This window comes from Chenopodium quinoa, unplaced genomic scaffold (genome assembly GCF_001683475.1).
Source record: "Chenopodium quinoa cultivar QQ74 unplaced genomic scaffold, ASM168347v1, whole genome shotgun sequence".
NCBI lineage: Eukaryota > Viridiplantae > Streptophyta > Magnoliopsida > Caryophyllales > Amaranthaceae > Chenopodium > Chenopodium quinoa.
The window spans coordinates 12394387-12413528 of record NW_018743292.1 but is presented as its reverse complement, the minus strand read 5'-3'; the positions used below and the strand labels follow the sequence as shown (position 1 = coordinate 12413528).

General features: G+C 34.8%; 1 protein-coding gene across 1 annotated transcript; it reads right to left on the bottom strand.

Annotated features, from left to right (window-relative positions):
* Positions 1-735: 735 nt before the first annotated feature.
* Positions 736-4101, bottom strand: LOC110737093 (GDP-mannose 3,5-epimerase 2). Its single transcript, XM_021917462.1, has 7 exons — positions 3886-4101; positions 2848-3258; positions 2614-2710; positions 2391-2520; positions 2040-2172; positions 1393-1600; positions 736-1262 (listed from the first exon to the last, which is right to left on the bottom strand). Exons 2-7 carry the CDS (start codon positions 3255-3257, stop codon positions 1107-1109), a joined length of 1134 nt encoding a protein of 377 aa, XP_021773154.1. The 5' UTR covers position 3258; positions 3886-4101; the 3' UTR covers positions 736-1106.
* Between the last annotated feature and the right edge of the window lie 15041 nt (positions 4102-19142).

The window sequence follows — 19142 nt, the reverse complement described above, 5'->3', positions numbered from 1 at the left end:
GAGAGTGTAATGACAAAGTTACCAATTGCCATTGGTAATAAAAAGGAGAGAAGGCTAATTTTCTAAATTTGTAATATACAAAGTGTTTCCTAATTTCTATGCATTTATATGAATCACCGAATAAGATATTTGTCCCAATCATCCACCTCTAATTTTCAAACTCTCATTCGCATATGTCAAATGCCCTCCCAAAAAAAAAAAAAAAAAAAAAAAAAAAAAAACTATAAATTCTTGAAATAATTTAGGCGGCCCTACACCAAATGCACACGAGAACACGAGTGAAGCAAAATGGTAAAGATAATGACGATAAGAATAAGTTCATAATCATAAACACATCATACCTCCAACCAACAAGTTGTAACGGTATATTCTTCTCCAAAATACACAATTTCCTGCAAACACGATCTCACTTGTTTAACCATTGCTAACATTAAAGTCTAGTGGATGTGGGGCTTCCACATGATTATAAAGGGACCAAACCAAAAAAGTTGAAATCATGACAAAGATGTCCTATTCTTGTCACAAAAGTACCAAAAAATGAGTTGGTATTGTGACCCTTTTATTAGCACTTTAGCAGCATATTCCCATTCAATCGGTGTCACCAAGAGGCCAACCATCACAGTTGATCAACAGCTTCGGATTTTCGAAAACTAAACAAAGGCACCAATTTTAGTCTTCCACGGCCACCATTAAACTTGCGCTGAACAATCACAAATTATTATACATTGATAACCATATCCAAAACTTAGGATATCCATAAGAACTTGAAAATTGTAATATGTAAGACTGTAAGAGTTCACAATCGACATTTTCAGGTTCCAAAATGACCTGAAAATGAGAATCATAATGCTCTTCTAAAACACTCTTGATATTGGCTTTACACTATTATCAGTAATGCTACCCAACTTATGACGAACATAATATAGAGTATTGTTGCTGCATTAATAATGCCATATTTCTGTCAAGAAGAACACTTAATAAAAACAGTAACAAAAATCACTTCTAAGCATATAGCAAAAAAGGCATTTGACTATCTATAAAGCAGTGGAGCCCATATACGATCTAAAACAGTTGACGGCTTCTCTGCTCACTTAAAAAAAATTACATCATTCCTTGCCATCAGCAGCACGTAGAGAGCCTAGCTGAACTGGAGCTTGGGTGGTCACGACCTTTGAAGACCCATAAACTGACAGGTCCACACCTTTAGTCTTTTCTTTTTCGATCTCTTCCTTGATCCATTTGTATGTTATCCTTAGCCCATCCTATAGGAACATGGAATAAGAGGATGAGGTATGGTTTGAGCCTTTTAATGATCGCAGCAGATAACCATTGAATTACAAAATAACCAATTACAAAGATAAGCTTCTGAGTTAGGAAATTCATGAAATCTACCTTTAACCTCATGGTTGGAGACCAGCCAAGCTTTTCTTTAATCAGAGTGTTATCAGAGTTACGACCACGGACACCCTCTGGGCCAGGAATATGCTGGATTGGAAGTTTCCTATCCTCAAAGCTCAAAACAATCTCAGCCATCTCATTCATGCTAACCATCTCATCACTTCCAATATTCACTGGCTCTCGGAAGTCTGATTTGGTCAATCTATAATGAATTTACAAAGTTCAGTAAAATTAATACTGCACAGATAATACATAAAGGTAGTAAAAGCAGGAACCATAACAAGTTAATTCTATGCAGCTTACAATTCTACCTTCTTTTTTTTTTTTTTTTTTTTGTTTTTGAATAGTGCTTAGAATTCTACCAAATTTAGGCAGCTACAGCACAAATTTACATATTCAGCCACTTTCAACTTGTGTTCTTTGGCAATCGAAACAAACCAAAGCACCATTTATGACAAAACTAAGCATATTTTGCAGGAAAAGAATTCTGAAAAACCCATCCAAAACACAATTCTGAAAGCTTTTACCAGCATATTCCTAGAAGTCAACCACATTAGCATACAATGACTCGGCCATGGAGGAATGTCTTAAGCTCTTAAAGGTTCAATATCACATGGAATACTCAATTTGTAAGCACTCACCTAAGTACACCTTCCACACATTCATCAATGAAGGTGAAGGATCGAGTCTGCAACCCATCACCCCACATCTCAAACTTGTCAGTAGAAGTAATAGCCTTCCTGCAAAAAGCAGCTGGAGCCTTCTCCCGACCACCTATACATGATTAAAAAATTAGGTAAGAGATATTATAGAGCAATATATTCAATATAAAAAGCATTATTATGAATTGTTTAATGATGAAATAGCAATCACTTAAAATTTATTTCACTCTTGGTTCCGAATAAAGCAAAAGGCATGTTTGATCATTCTAAGAGTATCTAGGCCAACATAAACATTCCACCGAATAGGAGGCTTTAATCACATGGTGTTACCTTTCCAGGTGCCAAATGGACCATAAATGTTGTGGAACCTTCCAACTCGGCATTCAATTCCAAAATCGTTAGTGTAATGCTTGCACAACTCCTCGGTAGCAAGTTTTTCCAAACCATAAGCATCTTGTGGCTAATACAAAATGTACCCAAAAGGAAAGATTATACACATAGCCGAGTGTTTAATCAAGCAAAATTTTAACATCAAATATCCCAGGAACCTTACCTCTGCGGGCCAAGCATCAGACTCTTTGAGACTAACACAATCAGTTTCCAACTGCTTGAATTCAGGGTAGATACACGCACTTGAGGCATAGAAGAACCTGCACCAAGTTTTCAAAAGAATCATCATGAACATTTTGAATCTGATTTTCACTCAAACAACACATAAGAAAATCCCATAAACACCACAAACAGCTACTCCTAAAAATCAATTATAGTTAATGTATAAGAATCAAACCTTTTAACACCACTGATCCTGGCTGCCTCGAGCATATTGAAACTGATCATTGTATTGTTATACATAATAACAGAGTGATTAGACTGGATAAAACCCATGCCACCCATATCAGCAGCAAGGTTAAACACATGATCAACGTCTTTCGTGACCTTCAGGCAATTGTCCATCACCCTAAGATCAACAAGATGAAACTCATTACAAAACATGTCCTCGGTCATGTGCTCATTCTTCTTCCAGTCCGAAGCTATGACATAGTGCCCTTCACGTTTCAAACGCCGAGCAATGTGGGATCCAATAAAACCACCAGCTCCAGTGACCGAAATTCTCAACTTCTCCGACGGCCAGTACGGCTCCCTCTCAAGCTTGTCATAGGTGTAAGCACCATAGTCATTTCCATCATTACTCCCCATTCTGTTAAAACGTTTAAATCAACCAAATTGCATGATTCAGAACTCAATTTAATCCATCCTATCATTCCATTTTAATACGAAGTAATAAACATTACAAATTTACAATTCCACTAATTATCATTAACAATTACAACAGCAAATAATTTGAATAGGAAATAACAAATTAAGCCAACAAGACAATCATATGTCATACAATTTGCTAATACTAATTTTAATAACAAATTAATTAAGTATTAATTACGGCAAATCTACCGGTTCATAGTAAACATAAATAAAGATGACACATTCCAAAACTATATTTTAAATATTAAAACAATATTTTACTGAAACGTTCTAGATCTAACCGACACCCCCATGAAATATAAATCATAATACAGCTAAAATTCATCATAAAACACATAATTCAGCACATAATTTAAAGACAGGCGCAAAAATTAAATGAAAAAATCATCATACAATACCCAATTCATCAAAAATTCCAAATTAAATACATCAAAAAACACAAAAAACAGCCCTACAAAACATAATTTTAAGCCCAAATTCAAACAAACCCAGAAACAGAGAAAGACTAAATTCAATTAAAACTGAAATTATGAAATGAAAATCGAAAACCCAGATAGAATCTTACCTGTTTGGGAGGAATTTCGAAGCGTATTATGAAGGGTAGATGAGAGAGTGTAAGATGATAATGAAAAGGTGTAGGATGATAATGAAAAGGAGTCGAAAGGCAGGGAAATGAAGAGAGGAGAAGAGAAGAGGCAACTATAAATAGGCTAAAGAGTGGTGAAGAACCGCAGAGCGATGACCACTCAATTCTCTCTCTAACTTTCTCTCTCCATCATTATCAACCAATGTTATGTCATCTTCTTCTCGTTTTACCAAGTTGGAAAATTTGATTTTCCCAAGATTTTGGGTTTATTTGGCCAATTGAGGACTATAGGCTAGCTTTTGGAAATCAAACTTTTTTTTAATTGTTGTGTTCACATTTGATTAGACACCTAACACATCTTGTTTGTGTTGTAATTGCATCATTTGCATGTGATTAATGTGAATAGTCATTGGTCAGATCATTGTTTAGTTGTTCTGCTTTACTGAAATTTATCCTGCTCTGCTCAAAAACTCAAAAAAACTAAGCCTAAGTGTGTTTTGTGCATATGCGAGTTGTGTCTAGAACGGATTAGGAAAAGCCCTATCGTGTCTGGCTAGTGTAGGCATTAATAATAATAAAAAAAAAAAGCTCGTGCATAACCCAACCCACACGTTGTGTCAAAATGAGTAGTGATGTGTCAGTGAACCTTCATAGTCATTTTTAATATATTATGTAAAGTAGGTTAGCATGTTGGTCGGTCTACTATGCTAGTGTCGGGCTTGTGCCAATTTTTAACAAAAGATGTCCATGCACAATTCATGGCTCACTAGCATGTCTCCCATGTTGTGTCAGGCTTGTGGCGGGTTTGTGCTAGGTCAAGCCATTTTTATGCTATGCAACACGTATGCAAACCCGAGCCATACCTAACTTTAACATTGAATAATAACTATAGATTTATTGCCATGAAGGCTTAGTAAGAGTCTTCTCTTGTCATTTTCATGTTTGGATAGAAAGAAATGGAAGGAAGGGAAGAGAAGAGAAGAGAAGAGAAGAGAAAGGGAAGGATGCATCATCCTTTAATTGGGTACCTAAAATAAGGATGGAATGAAAGTAAATTAGAAGGATCCATTTTCCTTCCCCTTTTAATAAATCAAATCCCTCCATTATTAGAGAGATTTGGAAGGAAAATGGAAGATCACCTTTTCCCTTCTCTCACCTCCCTCACTGCAAGAAAACGCGCTATTTCCGATGGATTGCTTCCGATGGCCACCTAAAACCGTCGGAAATTTCTTTTGGTTTTTAAAAAAATCCAATGGATCAAGCCATTGGAATTTTCCGATGGCCTTAAAAATCATCGGAAATCGTATTTCCGATGGCTTAAGCCATAGGAAATTTCTGATGGATTTAAAAACCATCGGAAAATATAAAATTTCCTATGGTTTTAAAAGCCATATGAAATTTCCGATGGTTTTAAAAACACAAATCGAAAATTTCTGATGACTTTTATGAAATAAACCATCAGAAATTAATTTAATTAAAAAAAAAAGTGGAGAAACCCTAATTCTATACGCCCCCTTATACCCTTTTACCAGTCGCCCCCTACTTTCTATCTTTCTCATTTCCCCTCTTCTATTCTCTCTCCTCTATTCTCCCCTCTATCTCTCTCCTCTCAATGTTCTCTTCTTCTCATTTCTCCTCCTTCTCCTTTCCTCTCATCCTCTTTCTCATTCTTCAATCGTCGCACCGCCATAAGTTACCGCACCGCCGTAGGTTCCCTAGCTGTCGCCCAATGTCCATGTTATTAAGGTCTAATTTTTTTTTTATTTATGATTTTAAACAAATTCAAGGTTTTTAAGGCCGCATTCGACCATGAAAACTCAAGATCTAGAGTTTTCATGGTCGAATTTGGCCTCATAAAACCAAATTCAAGGTGAAATTCGAAGGTATGAACTTATTAAGGTAAATTCGGGATGAATTTATGGCCGATTTAAAGGTATGTTATTTTTTATTTTTAATCTCTTTCTTCTAATGTTGTTTTTGAGTTTCTTTTCCTTTTTGTTTTTTTTTTTGTTTTTTTTTTTCGCGTTATGGGGCATGCATTCGTGGTGGGTGGGTTTAAGGGGGTTTAATTTCCCTGAGGGTGGGCTAGATTCAAGGTGGGTTAGGGTTGATGTGGTAGAGGTGGCAGTATAGGGTTTTTGTGGTAGTGGAGAAGGAGAGAGTGTGGTGTGGTGGCTGGTTGTTAATTTTTTTAATGTGTGTTTTTTTTTTAAAACCTAACTAAAGTTAATTTTAATGTAATATTTTACTTGTAAGGTTAACATGGTGGTTTACGGTGGGTGGATTTAGGCAATTTTAGGTTGTGGGTTGCAAATTTGGGGTTGGATAATGGCGATTGAAAGGGTGGTTTAGAGTGGAGGGAGTGAGGGAGGGGACGACCTTTTTTTTTTTTTTCTTTGCAGTCATTTCCGACGGCCTGGCCAACGGAAATTTCCGACGGTTTATCTGACCATCAGAATATTCCGACGGTTTTGGCCATCGGAAATGTAATACCCCGTATTTTTGAAAAGTATTTTCTAAATAATTAATTAATTAATATTTTCTCAAAAGGGTATTTTAGTAAATTATTTTACTATTTGAATTTTGGAGCCAAAATGATATTTGAATTTTGGCCAAAAGTATTTTAAAACTTAATTATTATTTTGGGATTTTGGATAAGATTTATTATCCATTTATTTTATTTTAAAAACCGGATTATTTATATATATTTCGGATATTTTAATTAAGCAAAACTTATATTTTATTATTTAATTAGGAGGTCCGAAAATTCCTAATGATTGGCTATTAATTTCAGATTTTCCTAGTGTGGAAAATATGATTTTCTTAGTTAATTTATTTAGTGAATAATTGGTATTCTCTTAATTAATTATTTTATACAATATATATTATTTACACAATCAGTTTTAATCCTTAAAATCTAGCAAAATAACTTCCTAAATTCTACTAAAGAGGTCCGAAATTTTGAGCTGTGGAAGCTCAAAATTTTCGGCCATTTTGATTGATTTTGGGGTGATTTATTTTGGTAGTTTGTATTTTTAACTATCTTCCCTAATTCTATTGCTTTTCCTTAATTCTTAATTTCCATCTCCTAAATATTTGATCATCTTATTTTCCTACCTTATATCATCCTTGATTATTCCCCAAGCAAAGCCATTTGCCATATTATTTTTCATGACAAACACTTTCCATAAATTAATTATTCCTTAGTCACCTTAATATTAAACTTTCCATAATTCTTTAGCGCTCTTCTCCAAGTAATTTCCTTAATTCTTTTTACCATAATTCTTCTTACATTCTCTTACCATAATTCTTGCATAAGCTAGTCTATAAATACCCCTTGAATCATAGCTAAACACTCACACCAAATTCTCTAATTTCTCTCTTAATCTCTCCTCTCTTTCTCTTGCTTTTACACGGCCACCACCACCAAACATCACCTCCACCGCCGGCTGCCACCTGCCGCCGACGCCAGCCACCGCCGCCACCTCAGCAGCCACCTGCCAGACGGCTGCCACCCCTCCTTGCCACCACCTTTCTTCCTCTTTTCCTTAATTTTCTACCTTTTCTCTTAATTAATTAATTATTATTATTATTATGGGGGTTTTATAAAAATTATTATGAGTGTTTTTAATTAAATAAAATCAGTTATTATTCAATTTTATGAAAAATAATTTATTAGGTTCATGTACATATAGTTGGGGTTTTTATTTTAATTGTTGTGATAATTTGTTAACCTTATATTAAATAAGGTTATATTTATTTGTAGGGTGTGTTTGACAAGAGTTCTTGAGGTCCCTTTTGTGTGTTTGCTAAGAAAGGATCAAGGTACGTTTAGGTGGCTAGATACCTTCGAAATTGATTGGATTGAATAAGCATGTTTTATATAATTTTTATGATGATTGAATTAAATTGAATTGAATTATGATTTATGAAATAAAATATGTTTAAAATAATTGTTTTAATAAATGAGTTTGAAGGAATGATTTTATATCATGTTTTGAATGATTAAATTATTTATCATGTTTTAAAGAGTTTGAGTTTGAAAGCATGTTGAATTAAATAAATAGAAGGTTTTGTATTGTTTTATTATAAAGATTGGAATTATTGATTTAAAGAGGATTCATTAAGTTATAAAAGCTTTACAAGCATGAATATTATATTAATCCCACTATGCGGATTCATTGAATACTATGGACTTTGTATGACCTAATCTTTCCTCTACAATAGCCTTTCAACATAAAGATACTAGCTTGGGGGTGTGCACACTTAGAGAGGAATTGGGTTTTTGAAAAGAATTGATTTTAATAATCACTATCATTTAATTATTGAGTATTGGAATTATATTTGAGTATATTGAGAATTGATTTTGAAACCATAAATTTGGAATTATTGAATTAATTATTGGAATTGATTTTAAAAGCATGTTTGCTAATAAATTGAATTTACTTATCTTGCACTTATCGTACTTAGCATATTTTGCTAATTCGTATTTCCTATTTGTTTTGGTTCGCCCTATTTACCTTAATGGTAAGCAGTGTTGACTATTTTCAGGTGGAGTCAATAAATGAGCATTTTGGGAGTCCCAGTATATGCTTCACCTAGATCTAGGAATGTTGGTCTTTGTTTCTATTTTGAGTACTCATAACATTGGTTACTATTTTTTATTAAGTATTAATAAAGAAAGAGTTTGAATTTCCGGTGCGAAGTTTTAGTTTTAATTAGAAGTTTGAGTAGCCTTGCGTGTTATAGTAGTATTTCCGTAGAGGGAGATTTGGGGGTGTAACAAGAAATTTCCGGTGGAATTTCTAGGGTTGTTCAGAGTTCGGTTTAGACCGCACCAAACCGCAATTTTATTGTTTGGCGCGGTTTGCGGTTTGAAAATTGCGGCGCGGTTTTTTGAAAATCAACAAACCGCGGTTTGCGGTTTGGTGTGATTTCCTAAAAAATTTAGACCAAACCGCACTTTGATGCGGTTTGCGGTTTTTATATTATATTTTTATTAAAATAAATAAAAAAAACAACTAAAATATATGAGCTAGTCTTTGACTATTAGCTAATTAAAGGTTAAAAAAAATATTTTAATATTTGAAATATAAATTAATAATCTCAAAATAAAATAAAAGTTTTGTTTAAAAAAAATATGGTTAAACCGCAAACCGCACCGCACCAAACCGCATTTGCGGTGCGATTTGAAAAAAATACAAATTGCAATTTTGCGGTTTGATGCGGTTTAGGATCCAAACCGCACCGCGAATACCCCTAGGAATTTTGGCCATCGGAATCCAAATTTTTTCCGATGTCCACAAAAAACAATCAGAAAACTGATTTCTGATGGCTTTTCCATCGGAAAGTGCAAATTTCCGACCAAGGAATTTCCGACAACCTTTTTCCGATGGAACGCCATCGGAAATCAGTTTTCCGACGGTTTTTGAGCAATTTCCGATGGATTTAAGCCATCGGAAATAGACTTTTTTCTTGTAGTGCCTTTCCCTTCCCTATTTTTCCTTCCCCTCTCTTTCCCTTCACTATTGTTATCTATTAGAATTTTCATGTAATTCAAGGTACATCTTAAATCGTAATTATGTGACCAATAGAGCCTGTGATACAAAAATGAAAGTATGAATTTGGAACGGTTTAAACATTCTTGCTATAGGAAAACAAGATATCCCGCTAAAATTCTAAATCAAATGTCATGTCATGAATGAGTAGAATATGGTCAGCACTTTCAAAATAAAGGTTGAGCAAAGAGTAAATCCACAAATACTTAGCTAAGTAACAAGAAAAAGGTGTTTTCATTTTTTTGTTATCAATTTTCAAAATTATCAAGATTTAAATAAGTTTGACTAATTTTTAATTCATTATATGACATATATCATATCATAAGATATATCATAAGATTTGGAAAAAAAAAAACAGAAAGCAACAACAATACCAAACGAACCCTTTAGTTAAAGAGTTTATTTTTATTAATGTTGGGGATACCAACAAATCATAATCTAAAGTTAAACGATCTTACATAGTTTACTTAATAATTTTGGGCCTCCAAATGTCAGTAAACATATAAATTTGTTTTTTCTGATTATACAAGTAAATTCCACTATCATTTGCTTTCCATAGACAATGACGACCACCACAACCTAAATCTACAAAAGGTAGTTCATCCCTAAATGCTTCAAATTGTATATAGCTAGCTTGCCTTGTCCATTGCAAGTCACAACTATATCGTATTGTTACCACGGGATCGGTATTAAACGACCAATTGAAATGACCATACACAGCAATCTCATGATATCCAAGATCTCTGCGTTTCAAAGCATGTTTTTTACAATGAATAACAACAGTATTCGTACCTGATAATCTATTTTCCACATCCACCCAATATTGTGCGGGCGTAATGCTCCAACCCATTACAATTATTAGATCTAGGACTCCCATACATAATATTAGGACTAGTAAATATTTTAACATTTTTTTTGGATGTATTAGTTTAAAATTTTTGAGAGGTATCTATAGTATTTTTGTTTAATTATCAAAAAAAATTTGTGATGATATCAATGAAGGTTGGTGGTATTTATATATGTAATAGTAAGAAAAATCTTAACAAGGAAGGAACACTTGAATGTATTCAAATAGGAATATATTGATGCATTAAAGATTTATGGTAGCTAATTTGGAAGGAAATCATACTAATATGGTAGATAATCGTGATCACATATCATAATCATGATTTCTTACCAAAATTTATCACCTTTCTTTTGCCCCAATAATTATGATAGTTGGCATTAAATATGTTGGGGGCATGTTAAAATTGAGGCTGATGAGACTAGATTGTGATCGGTCAATCTGTTAGACTGAAATTCATGTGAGAGAGAAAAATTATTGAGAACCACACTTTGTTTGTGGTGTTTGGAGTTTATACAATACCATTGAAATTCTTTTTAAATATCGTTGAAAGTGTCTTTTGTTTCATTACAATATAGGCGTACATAGTATCATTTTAAAGTTTTTATTATTTACCAAAATGCATTGTTAGGCATTTACCAAATACCTAAAGGTTAGCCTTTAGAATTACCTTAAAAGTGGAGTTACTCTACAATAACAAAGCTTTATGAAATTCTGATGAATACTAGAAAAAGGTAACCTAAAACCCCTCCAAGCCCAAATAAATTAATTGTCCTTAGTGAACCTATTTCTTTTTAATTAGGACCAAAATATGAATGCTAAAGAACTGTCCTTTTTTTTTTTCCAAATGTATCAGAAAATGACCAGAAAAAGGGTAGTAGGCATCCTTCATTCTTGGACCAAATGAAAAACAGAATTTCTACTCCTAACACCGTATCAGCGGGGCCTATGACTTTTTCAAACAAGCTTCAAATTCTTCAACAATTAAATGACCAGAAGCAGCAGAATCCCCAGCTGCTGAACCAAAATGATCACGAGGATCAACAACATCAACACAACTTTCAACCAAGCTTCCCTTTAAGGTCATTTAACATCAATAACAGTGGTACCAACCTCCGTAACAACCTCAAAGCCTCTCAAAAACAACTGATTCCAATTTACATTAATCCATTGCAATAGCAGATTCTAAAGACTAATCTACGTACTAGAAGTGCGGATTCCAATTATTAATCCACTACAACATCTTGATGTACCAGATGTGCGGATTTCGATCAGTGATTGATCCACTACTGCATCCATAGAGTATTCAAACGACTGTTACACAACATCCTTTCTTCAGCAACGTGAAAAAAAAAACTACACAGTATATATAATGGTATTAAAAAGAAGGTATGTTGTACGTTATGATGTTGGAGCAAGTGGGGGACTATCATTAATATTGGAGACATAAGTCAGAAGACGAAAAGTATAGCAGCTATCTGACTGGATAAAGTCGTATCTCCTAATAAAAAGAATTACCTAAGTCCTCTAACTAAAGTAGATAGGGAAGTAGGGTCGAATCCATAGGGAAACAATGTCTTTCTATTCCTAATAAATTAATATAATCTAGATTATCAAGTAACCAAACTATTTTTATTAGAATTAAATTAAGTAGAATAATTAAACTAAAGCAAATAAAATTGAGGGGAAATCAATAAATCAAGCCTAGGTTACAGGTTCATCAATAAATAATATTCCAGCGTAAAACACAACAATCAATCATCAATGCATCAGTTAATCAGATCGTAAAGGGCTTTCGCTACGTATTACAATCACAGAATTAAACTACCAGTATTAAATCGCATCTCTCGAATCTTGACTTAACCATTTATAAATTAACCTGCCTATTGAAACTAAGCCTAAACATCAATTCTCATCTCTCGAATCTCGAATTAATATTGCATAACTCATACAATTAAACCTAGCCAAATCTAATTGCATAGCATTAAATCAATCAATAGGAAATCAATCGAGCATTAAAAATAAACAATAATAAATTACCCCTTCATATTATTTATGGATCCCCACAACCCTAGAAATAAAACCACTCACACATTAAAATCTAAGCTATTAATCAAGCAATTAAATTACTGAAAATAAAAGGGAAAGAAATCATTACCCAAATAGACGGAAATAATGAATTGCATAAACCAAAAGAGTTGAGAGAACAAGAGTATTATTCAAAAGTTTAAAAATAAAAATCTAGAAATTAACTAATGGATGATGTCCGCAAATCTCGCTTAACAAAGTATATTTATACTTAGGCTCCTAAATCCTAAAACAAAGTTTAAGTCGGAAAATCGCTCCTCAAAAGCACGCGCCCGGTCAGGCGCCATCTCGCTCGGCCGGGCCCGCCTTCGGCTGGCAGCCTTCTCATCTTCGCCCCCGGTCGGGCGCGCTTCAGGGCAAAGAGTGTTTCCTTCCTATCTTCCTCGCCCGGCTAGGCGCGCCTCAGGGCGAGGGCTTCCCCGGTCGGGCGAGCATCCAGGCAGCTTAGACTTCTTCGATTGGGCTATTTTCTTGGCCCAATCCAAATTTCCTCTTTGGGTCCTTAAGACTCGGTCCATTGCCTCTGTTACTTCTCAACTGCCGAGCCCTTACATCGGTTTGATTGCTCCAACGCGGTCTTGGGCTACGGAATGTGGTCATATGAACGCGATCCTACACCAATGCTCGTAGTGGCTCAAATAAGTTCGGGAAAATGCTCCAAATCTGCAATTTCCTATAAAACAATACCAAAGCTACGAAAACACTAGAAAGCACATATTAGTAATATAAGTAGCTTCGCAGAACCAAAAATACTCCTAAATATGACCAAGGGACGGGGGTAAAACACTATATAAAATAGACATATCACTATCCTTGTAACACCCCCAAATCTCCCTCCACGAAGATACTATAATAATACGTATATAAATAATGTAGAGATAGACTTGGACGTATTACCGTCATGTGAAAACGTAAAGCTTTACTCATAATAGCAGTGGAAAATAACTGACTTTTATTAATAATTTTAATAACCATAATATATTGTTTGAAAATATTCCAAATAAAAAAAAAACTTGTATGACTCATGAAATAATAAATTCATAACTATGTGAGCACAATCCCGACTGAAGCATGCACACAAACTCCACACTTGAAATCAAACCTTCTTACCAATAATGGTAAACAGGGCGAACCAAAACAAAAAGGAAAACGGATTAGAAAAAACGCTAAGTACATATAAGTGCAAGGTATGCAAATACTTTTATTAGGAAAACATGTTTTCGGAATATTTACTTTTATTTTAACATGTCAATATATGACTTTCTCAAAATTCATCACTTTCCAAAATTAGACTTTTCAAAATTAAACCTTCCGAACATAGTAATGTTCATCAATAGAAACTTTGCAAACCATAGATTTCCAAATTTATAAACTTTCCAATTTTAGACAAATTTCCAAAACCAATTTTTCTCACCTAAGATGTGTGCACACCCCCCAAGCAAACCAAATTATACTGAGGAAAAACCAGATCATACGAAGTTCATGGTCTCACTTAACCAGTCCCGGATAGAGGAACAATAAATATTAAATACTCAGGCCTATAACACTACTAGAAAATAGGTTATTTCCGACGGAAATTTTTCGTTAGAAACACCCTATTTTCCGTCGGAAATAGTTGTCGTAAAAGAATTTGTAGGAAAAACGACATTTTCCGACGGAATTCAAGCGTTGGAAGAGATTTTTCGGCCCGAAAAAGTTCGTCGAAAATTTCCGCGAAAAAGTCAAAAAAAAAAAAAAAAAAAAAAACCCACCCCTAAACCGTACCCCTTCCGCTCCTAAGCCACATCAAAATTCACCCCACCAACACTGCAATTCACCCACCACCACTGCCTAAATTCACCCCATCACTATCAAAACCCCCCACCACAACCTAGATCCACCACTGAAACCCCTAAGCCATAACCGAAACCACCCCAACCAAAACCCCACCCACACCAAACCGAAACCACCACCACCAGAGTTTAACCAAAAAGAACAAAATTTACCAAAAAGAAAAATTAGCAAAAAAAAAAAACGAAAATTACCATAAAAAATAAAGAAAATTACCCAAAACAATTAAAAATAAATAGACAAATATACAATTATTTACCAAAATTTATAAATTAACATTACAATGACATCAATAATTAACTAAAATTAGAATTTAAAAGAAAAAAAAAAGCTAGATCTATAATCTAACCTAAATTAAAACAAGATCTACAATACGGTGGTGTTGTTGCGACGGTGGCTTTTCTTGCGCCGTTGTTGTTGTGCGGTGTTGGTGTTGTTCTTAATGTTGGTGATTGTTGTTGATGTCGGTGTTGGCATTGACGTTGGTGGTTCTTGTTGTTGTTGTTGTGGTAGATAGTGTCAGCATTCTTGGTTTAAAGAGAAAGAGGGGAAAGAACAGGGGAGAAGGAAGAGGCCAGAAGAAACATGCGGTGTCGGTAATTATTGTTGTGGTGGTTAGAAAGAGGGGAAAGAAGAGGAGAGAAGAAGAGGAGAGAAAAGGAGAAGATGCGGAGAGAAGAAGGAGAAAAGGAGAGAGAAAGAGAAAAGGGAAAGATAGAAAGAAAGAGGCGAAAAGTGAAAGGGGGGCTGCTGCATTAAGGTTTGTGGTTTTAAAGGGTTTTTTTAAAAAATAAGATTCCAATGGAATTTAAATCTGTCAGAAATAGTAATTTATGACGGAAAAATCCGTCGGAAAATATATATATTCCAACGGATTTTTATTTTGTCGAAAATCTCCGACAGATCTCCGACGGAATTGTTGAATTCATCGGAAATATCCGACGGAATATAATTTCGTCGAAATTTTCGATTTTTTCCGACGTAATTTTGTGTCCGTCGGAACCCGTCCGTCGAAAATAGGCTATTTTCTTGTAGTGTAAATTAATTAACACTTTAAAGATCAAACCTTTAAATCATAAAATTATATTTTACTTATCATGATAATCGTTATTTCAAATCTTTCATATACTCAACATTTATTCAAACAATCATTAAAATATTCACAAAAAACATTTACCAAAACATGCATACCAACTTGTACAAAGACCTAGCCACCTATACGTACCTTGATCACAAGAAACTTAGGTACGATTACACTTGACTACGATCGAGAGACTCCTCCTACACAATTAAAATAGTCTTAATTAATATAAGTTTAACAAGTAATCACAAAACTATAAATTCTACTCTACTTGTGCATGAAATAATAAAATAAAACTTTATTTCTCTTTGACAATATTTTAAATTAGTATCAAATTAATAATATTAGTATCAAAATAATAATATTAGTATCAACGTAATAGTTAATAGCAATAGTATTAGGAGAATAAGATGAGGAGTTTTTTTTTTCTTTGATTTTGCCGCAAGGAAGGAAGTAGAGGGGAGCAGAAAAGGGCAGTAGGCAGTAGGTGGTAGGCGGCAGCAACAGTTGGGCGGCAGAAATGGGTGGCAGCAGCTAGCTTTAGGTTGCGGTGTTGGTTTCTAAGCATGAAAGAAAAAGAGGGAGAAGGAGAGGGTCGTGAGGTTTGAGAAATAGAGAAGAGTTTTTTTTTTTTTTTGGTGTGAATGAGTGAGGAGAATTACGAGTCTATTTATAGGTGTTTAAAGGGTAGTAAGATAAAGTTCAAGGAGGAGTAAGGTTAGTATAAGAACAAGATAAATTTAGGTTTGTTAAATGAATTTAAATACACTTTAGTCTAGGTTAATTCATGTGGAAAATCTAATGAAAAAGATGGGAAGAGAAAATAAGATATATGTTAATTTGGTTAAGGGAGTAAGATAGAAATAAGCAAGATAATCTTGGAGAAACTACTTAAGTTTAAAAAAACCATGAACTATGCTATCTTCTTCAACTTTTAGGCCAACTTAAATTATTTTTTTAAAATAAATTATTAATACAAAAATTATAAATTAATTAAAAAAATAATTGATTTTGTTAATTAATCAAGTTTATCATTGTAAAATACATTAAATAAAATACTTAGATAATATCAAAACCAAAATTTGTTGTAAATAATATATATGTTAGGTGTTATCTTAAAACTATTAAAATTGTTAAATATTATGAATTAAGATAAAAATCCGAAAAATAATACGTACGACATAAATATCGAATAAAATATGGACCGACGAAGATTAATAAATATTACTTACAATTAATAATTTAGAAATCCCGAAAATAATTATTCAAATAATTAAATACTTATATTTTGGAGCCAAAATTTAAAATTCATTTTGGCTCCAAATTCAAATAATTTAAGAAATTACTAAAGTATTTTCCAAAAATTTGGGGTATTACAATCCTTGTTGTATCTATAGCTTTTCTTTCCCTTTTGGTGCACTTTTATACCAATTTTTATGATGTTGTTATTGAGAGAACTCAGTTGGAGACATTATGGAAAAGCACTGGGCTTATCATGTTCTGGTGATGGTATCCATACTGGTTGTTACAATTTTTATTGGGCGGTGCTCCCTAGGTGACTAGATTTTAGATATCTGTTAGTAAGAAAAATGTATCTCATCCAAATACTGCATAAGTTACTTCTATGGATGTTGACAGGCATGCTTACTCATTTTATTTGGTCTTTCTTGAATAGGTTATTAAAGCAAATTCTATTTTTCTTCGGTACTCCCTCCGTTCTAGAATATCTGACATGGTCAACATTGCACACATGTCAATGCACTAATTTGAATTTACTTTTATGTAATTAAATATTAATGAAAATTATTTTAAAAAATATATTATGAAACTTTATATTAATACATATTAAACAACATATTTCATGATAAAATATGTTTTTATTATGTTAGTAAAAAAATTATGGTCAAAACTAATACATGAATAATGATTAAAAAAAAAAAGAATATGAGAGAGAGAGAGAGGTAGAGAGAGAAAGAGAGAAAACCCCTCCTGAACCACCGCCACCCCTTGTTCCACCTTCCATCTCAGCTTCCTTCAAAGCCATTCTCTAGAATTCCGATACCCTTCCACCCCATTTCTCAGCCACTTTTTGTTCCTCTAGCCAGCCACCCTCCTTCAACCCAGAAACTGAAGCTTTTGTTCCTCTCCCAACTTCGGCTTTAGCCCCCTTGGCCTCTCCATGGTCATCCTCTGTTATTATCAAGCCCATAGGGAAATCCTTTGCAACGGATTTTTTCATTCAAAAATTAGTGGTATTGTGGAATCTTCCTACTCCGGTGTCAATCTCTAGCCTTGGTAAGGGTTTCTTTGTGGCCAAAATCCCACCAAACTTACTTCCATCTGTCTTAAATGGAGGTCCTTGGTTTATCAATTCAACCTACCTCTCTGTTCAGCCATGGAAACCAGGGTTTAGGCCATTAGAAGCCTCTGCCTCTCTGGTTCCGGTGTGGGTTTCCCTACCAGAATTACCAATGGAAGTCTTTGTTCCATCCTTCTTGAAATTAGTTGGCAATCCCTTGGCACCTTCCTCAAATTAAATCCAGGACTTGGGAAGAAGCATTTTAAAGTGGCACGAATGTTAGTATTAATTGATGTGGCGGCTACACTAAAATCGGTTGTCTGGATTGGTCATCTACATCAGCCATTAATTTGGGAAAATATTCCTCTGTTTTCCATAAATGACATTCTTCAGGGCATGAAGCCTCCAAATGCAAGGGTTTTCTCAAACCGGAGCCCCATCCTTCTCGGGTTGACCCGAAAAAGTCCATGCCTTCTGATGATGGTTGGACTATTGTCAATCGTAAAAAGAAGAAAAGTCAACTAGCCAAACCCAATTCAAATCTTTGTTGAAAAAAATCTTTTTCACTTACCCGCCTAATTGATTTTGAAACTACTAAAAATCTTGCTTCCTCTTACCCAAACCAAGATGACGTGTCACCTCCCACTTCACATGATCTTGCTTTAATCCCTAGCCCTTAATTCCCAAAGATCTCATCCCAGCCGCCCGTTCTCTCCCTTTTACCCAAACCTAATTTCACTTTCATTCTTTCTCAGGTCTCATTGCCTCCCCTTCTCACCTCCACCACCTTAAATGGATCCCAATTCTCCCCCCTCAGCATGCTCATCGAACGTCCAACATCTCCTTCATCTTCAACAAGCCATTGCTCAAACTCTAGTGAGTGCTTCCACTCCGGATCATCTAATTCAACCCTTTCAACATCCCTTTTTCAACCCACCATCCACGATAACCACCACTATGAAGGGCCCTTGCCCATCAGCTCTGTACGTCCGGGAGAAGCTGGTTATGACTTGGGCGGAAGTGGATTCGAACGAGTAGATTTACTTTGTGACGACTCCGAGGTGTAGGATCAAGGGGGAACCTTGGATCTTGCGAAAAGCCTACCTTCGCCCCGAGCTGATAAATCCGCCATTCGACGACATGTGCATGCTAAAGGAAGGAGACGAAGAGGTGTCTCCTCCTTACCTCCCTTCCATAGAAGATCTGCAAGGTTTCTCACCTCAGGTAGTCGCCTATGTGGAGGAGTGGATGAACACTCTGCCTCCATCATCTCAAGAACTACTTCCGAGGGAGAGGGACTTCCTGTACTTGGCGGATCTAGTGCCCATCTTGCCTCAATCGAGAGAAATATATATGTTGACCTTAACCCCAACAAAACTCCACTTCGAAATTCAAGCTCCAGCTCTAGCCATTCTCAATGTGCCGATTCGAGTCAAGCAATTGGAGATTCGAGGAATTGCGGGCAAGGATCTAAACACTAGCGTCCACTTCTCGGAGATCTCAATTAGGCCCAAGGACAGGGACTCCTATGTTTGG

Excerpts from the sequence above, each read along its gene's own strand:
- LOC110737093 (XM_021917462.1), bottom strand. The coding sequence starts at position 3,257 with ATGGGGAGTAATGATGGAAATGACTATGGTGCTTACACCTATGACAAG. Across the intron at positions 2,521-2,613 it reads CTGATGCTTGGCCCGCAGAG|CCACAAGATGCTTATGGTTT; the intron begins GTAAGGTTCCTG and ends ATTTTGTATTAG. Across the intron at positions 2,173-2,390 it reads TCCATTTGGCACCTGGAAAG|GTGGTCGGGAGAAGGCTCCA; the intron begins GTAACACCATGT and ends AATCATGTATAG.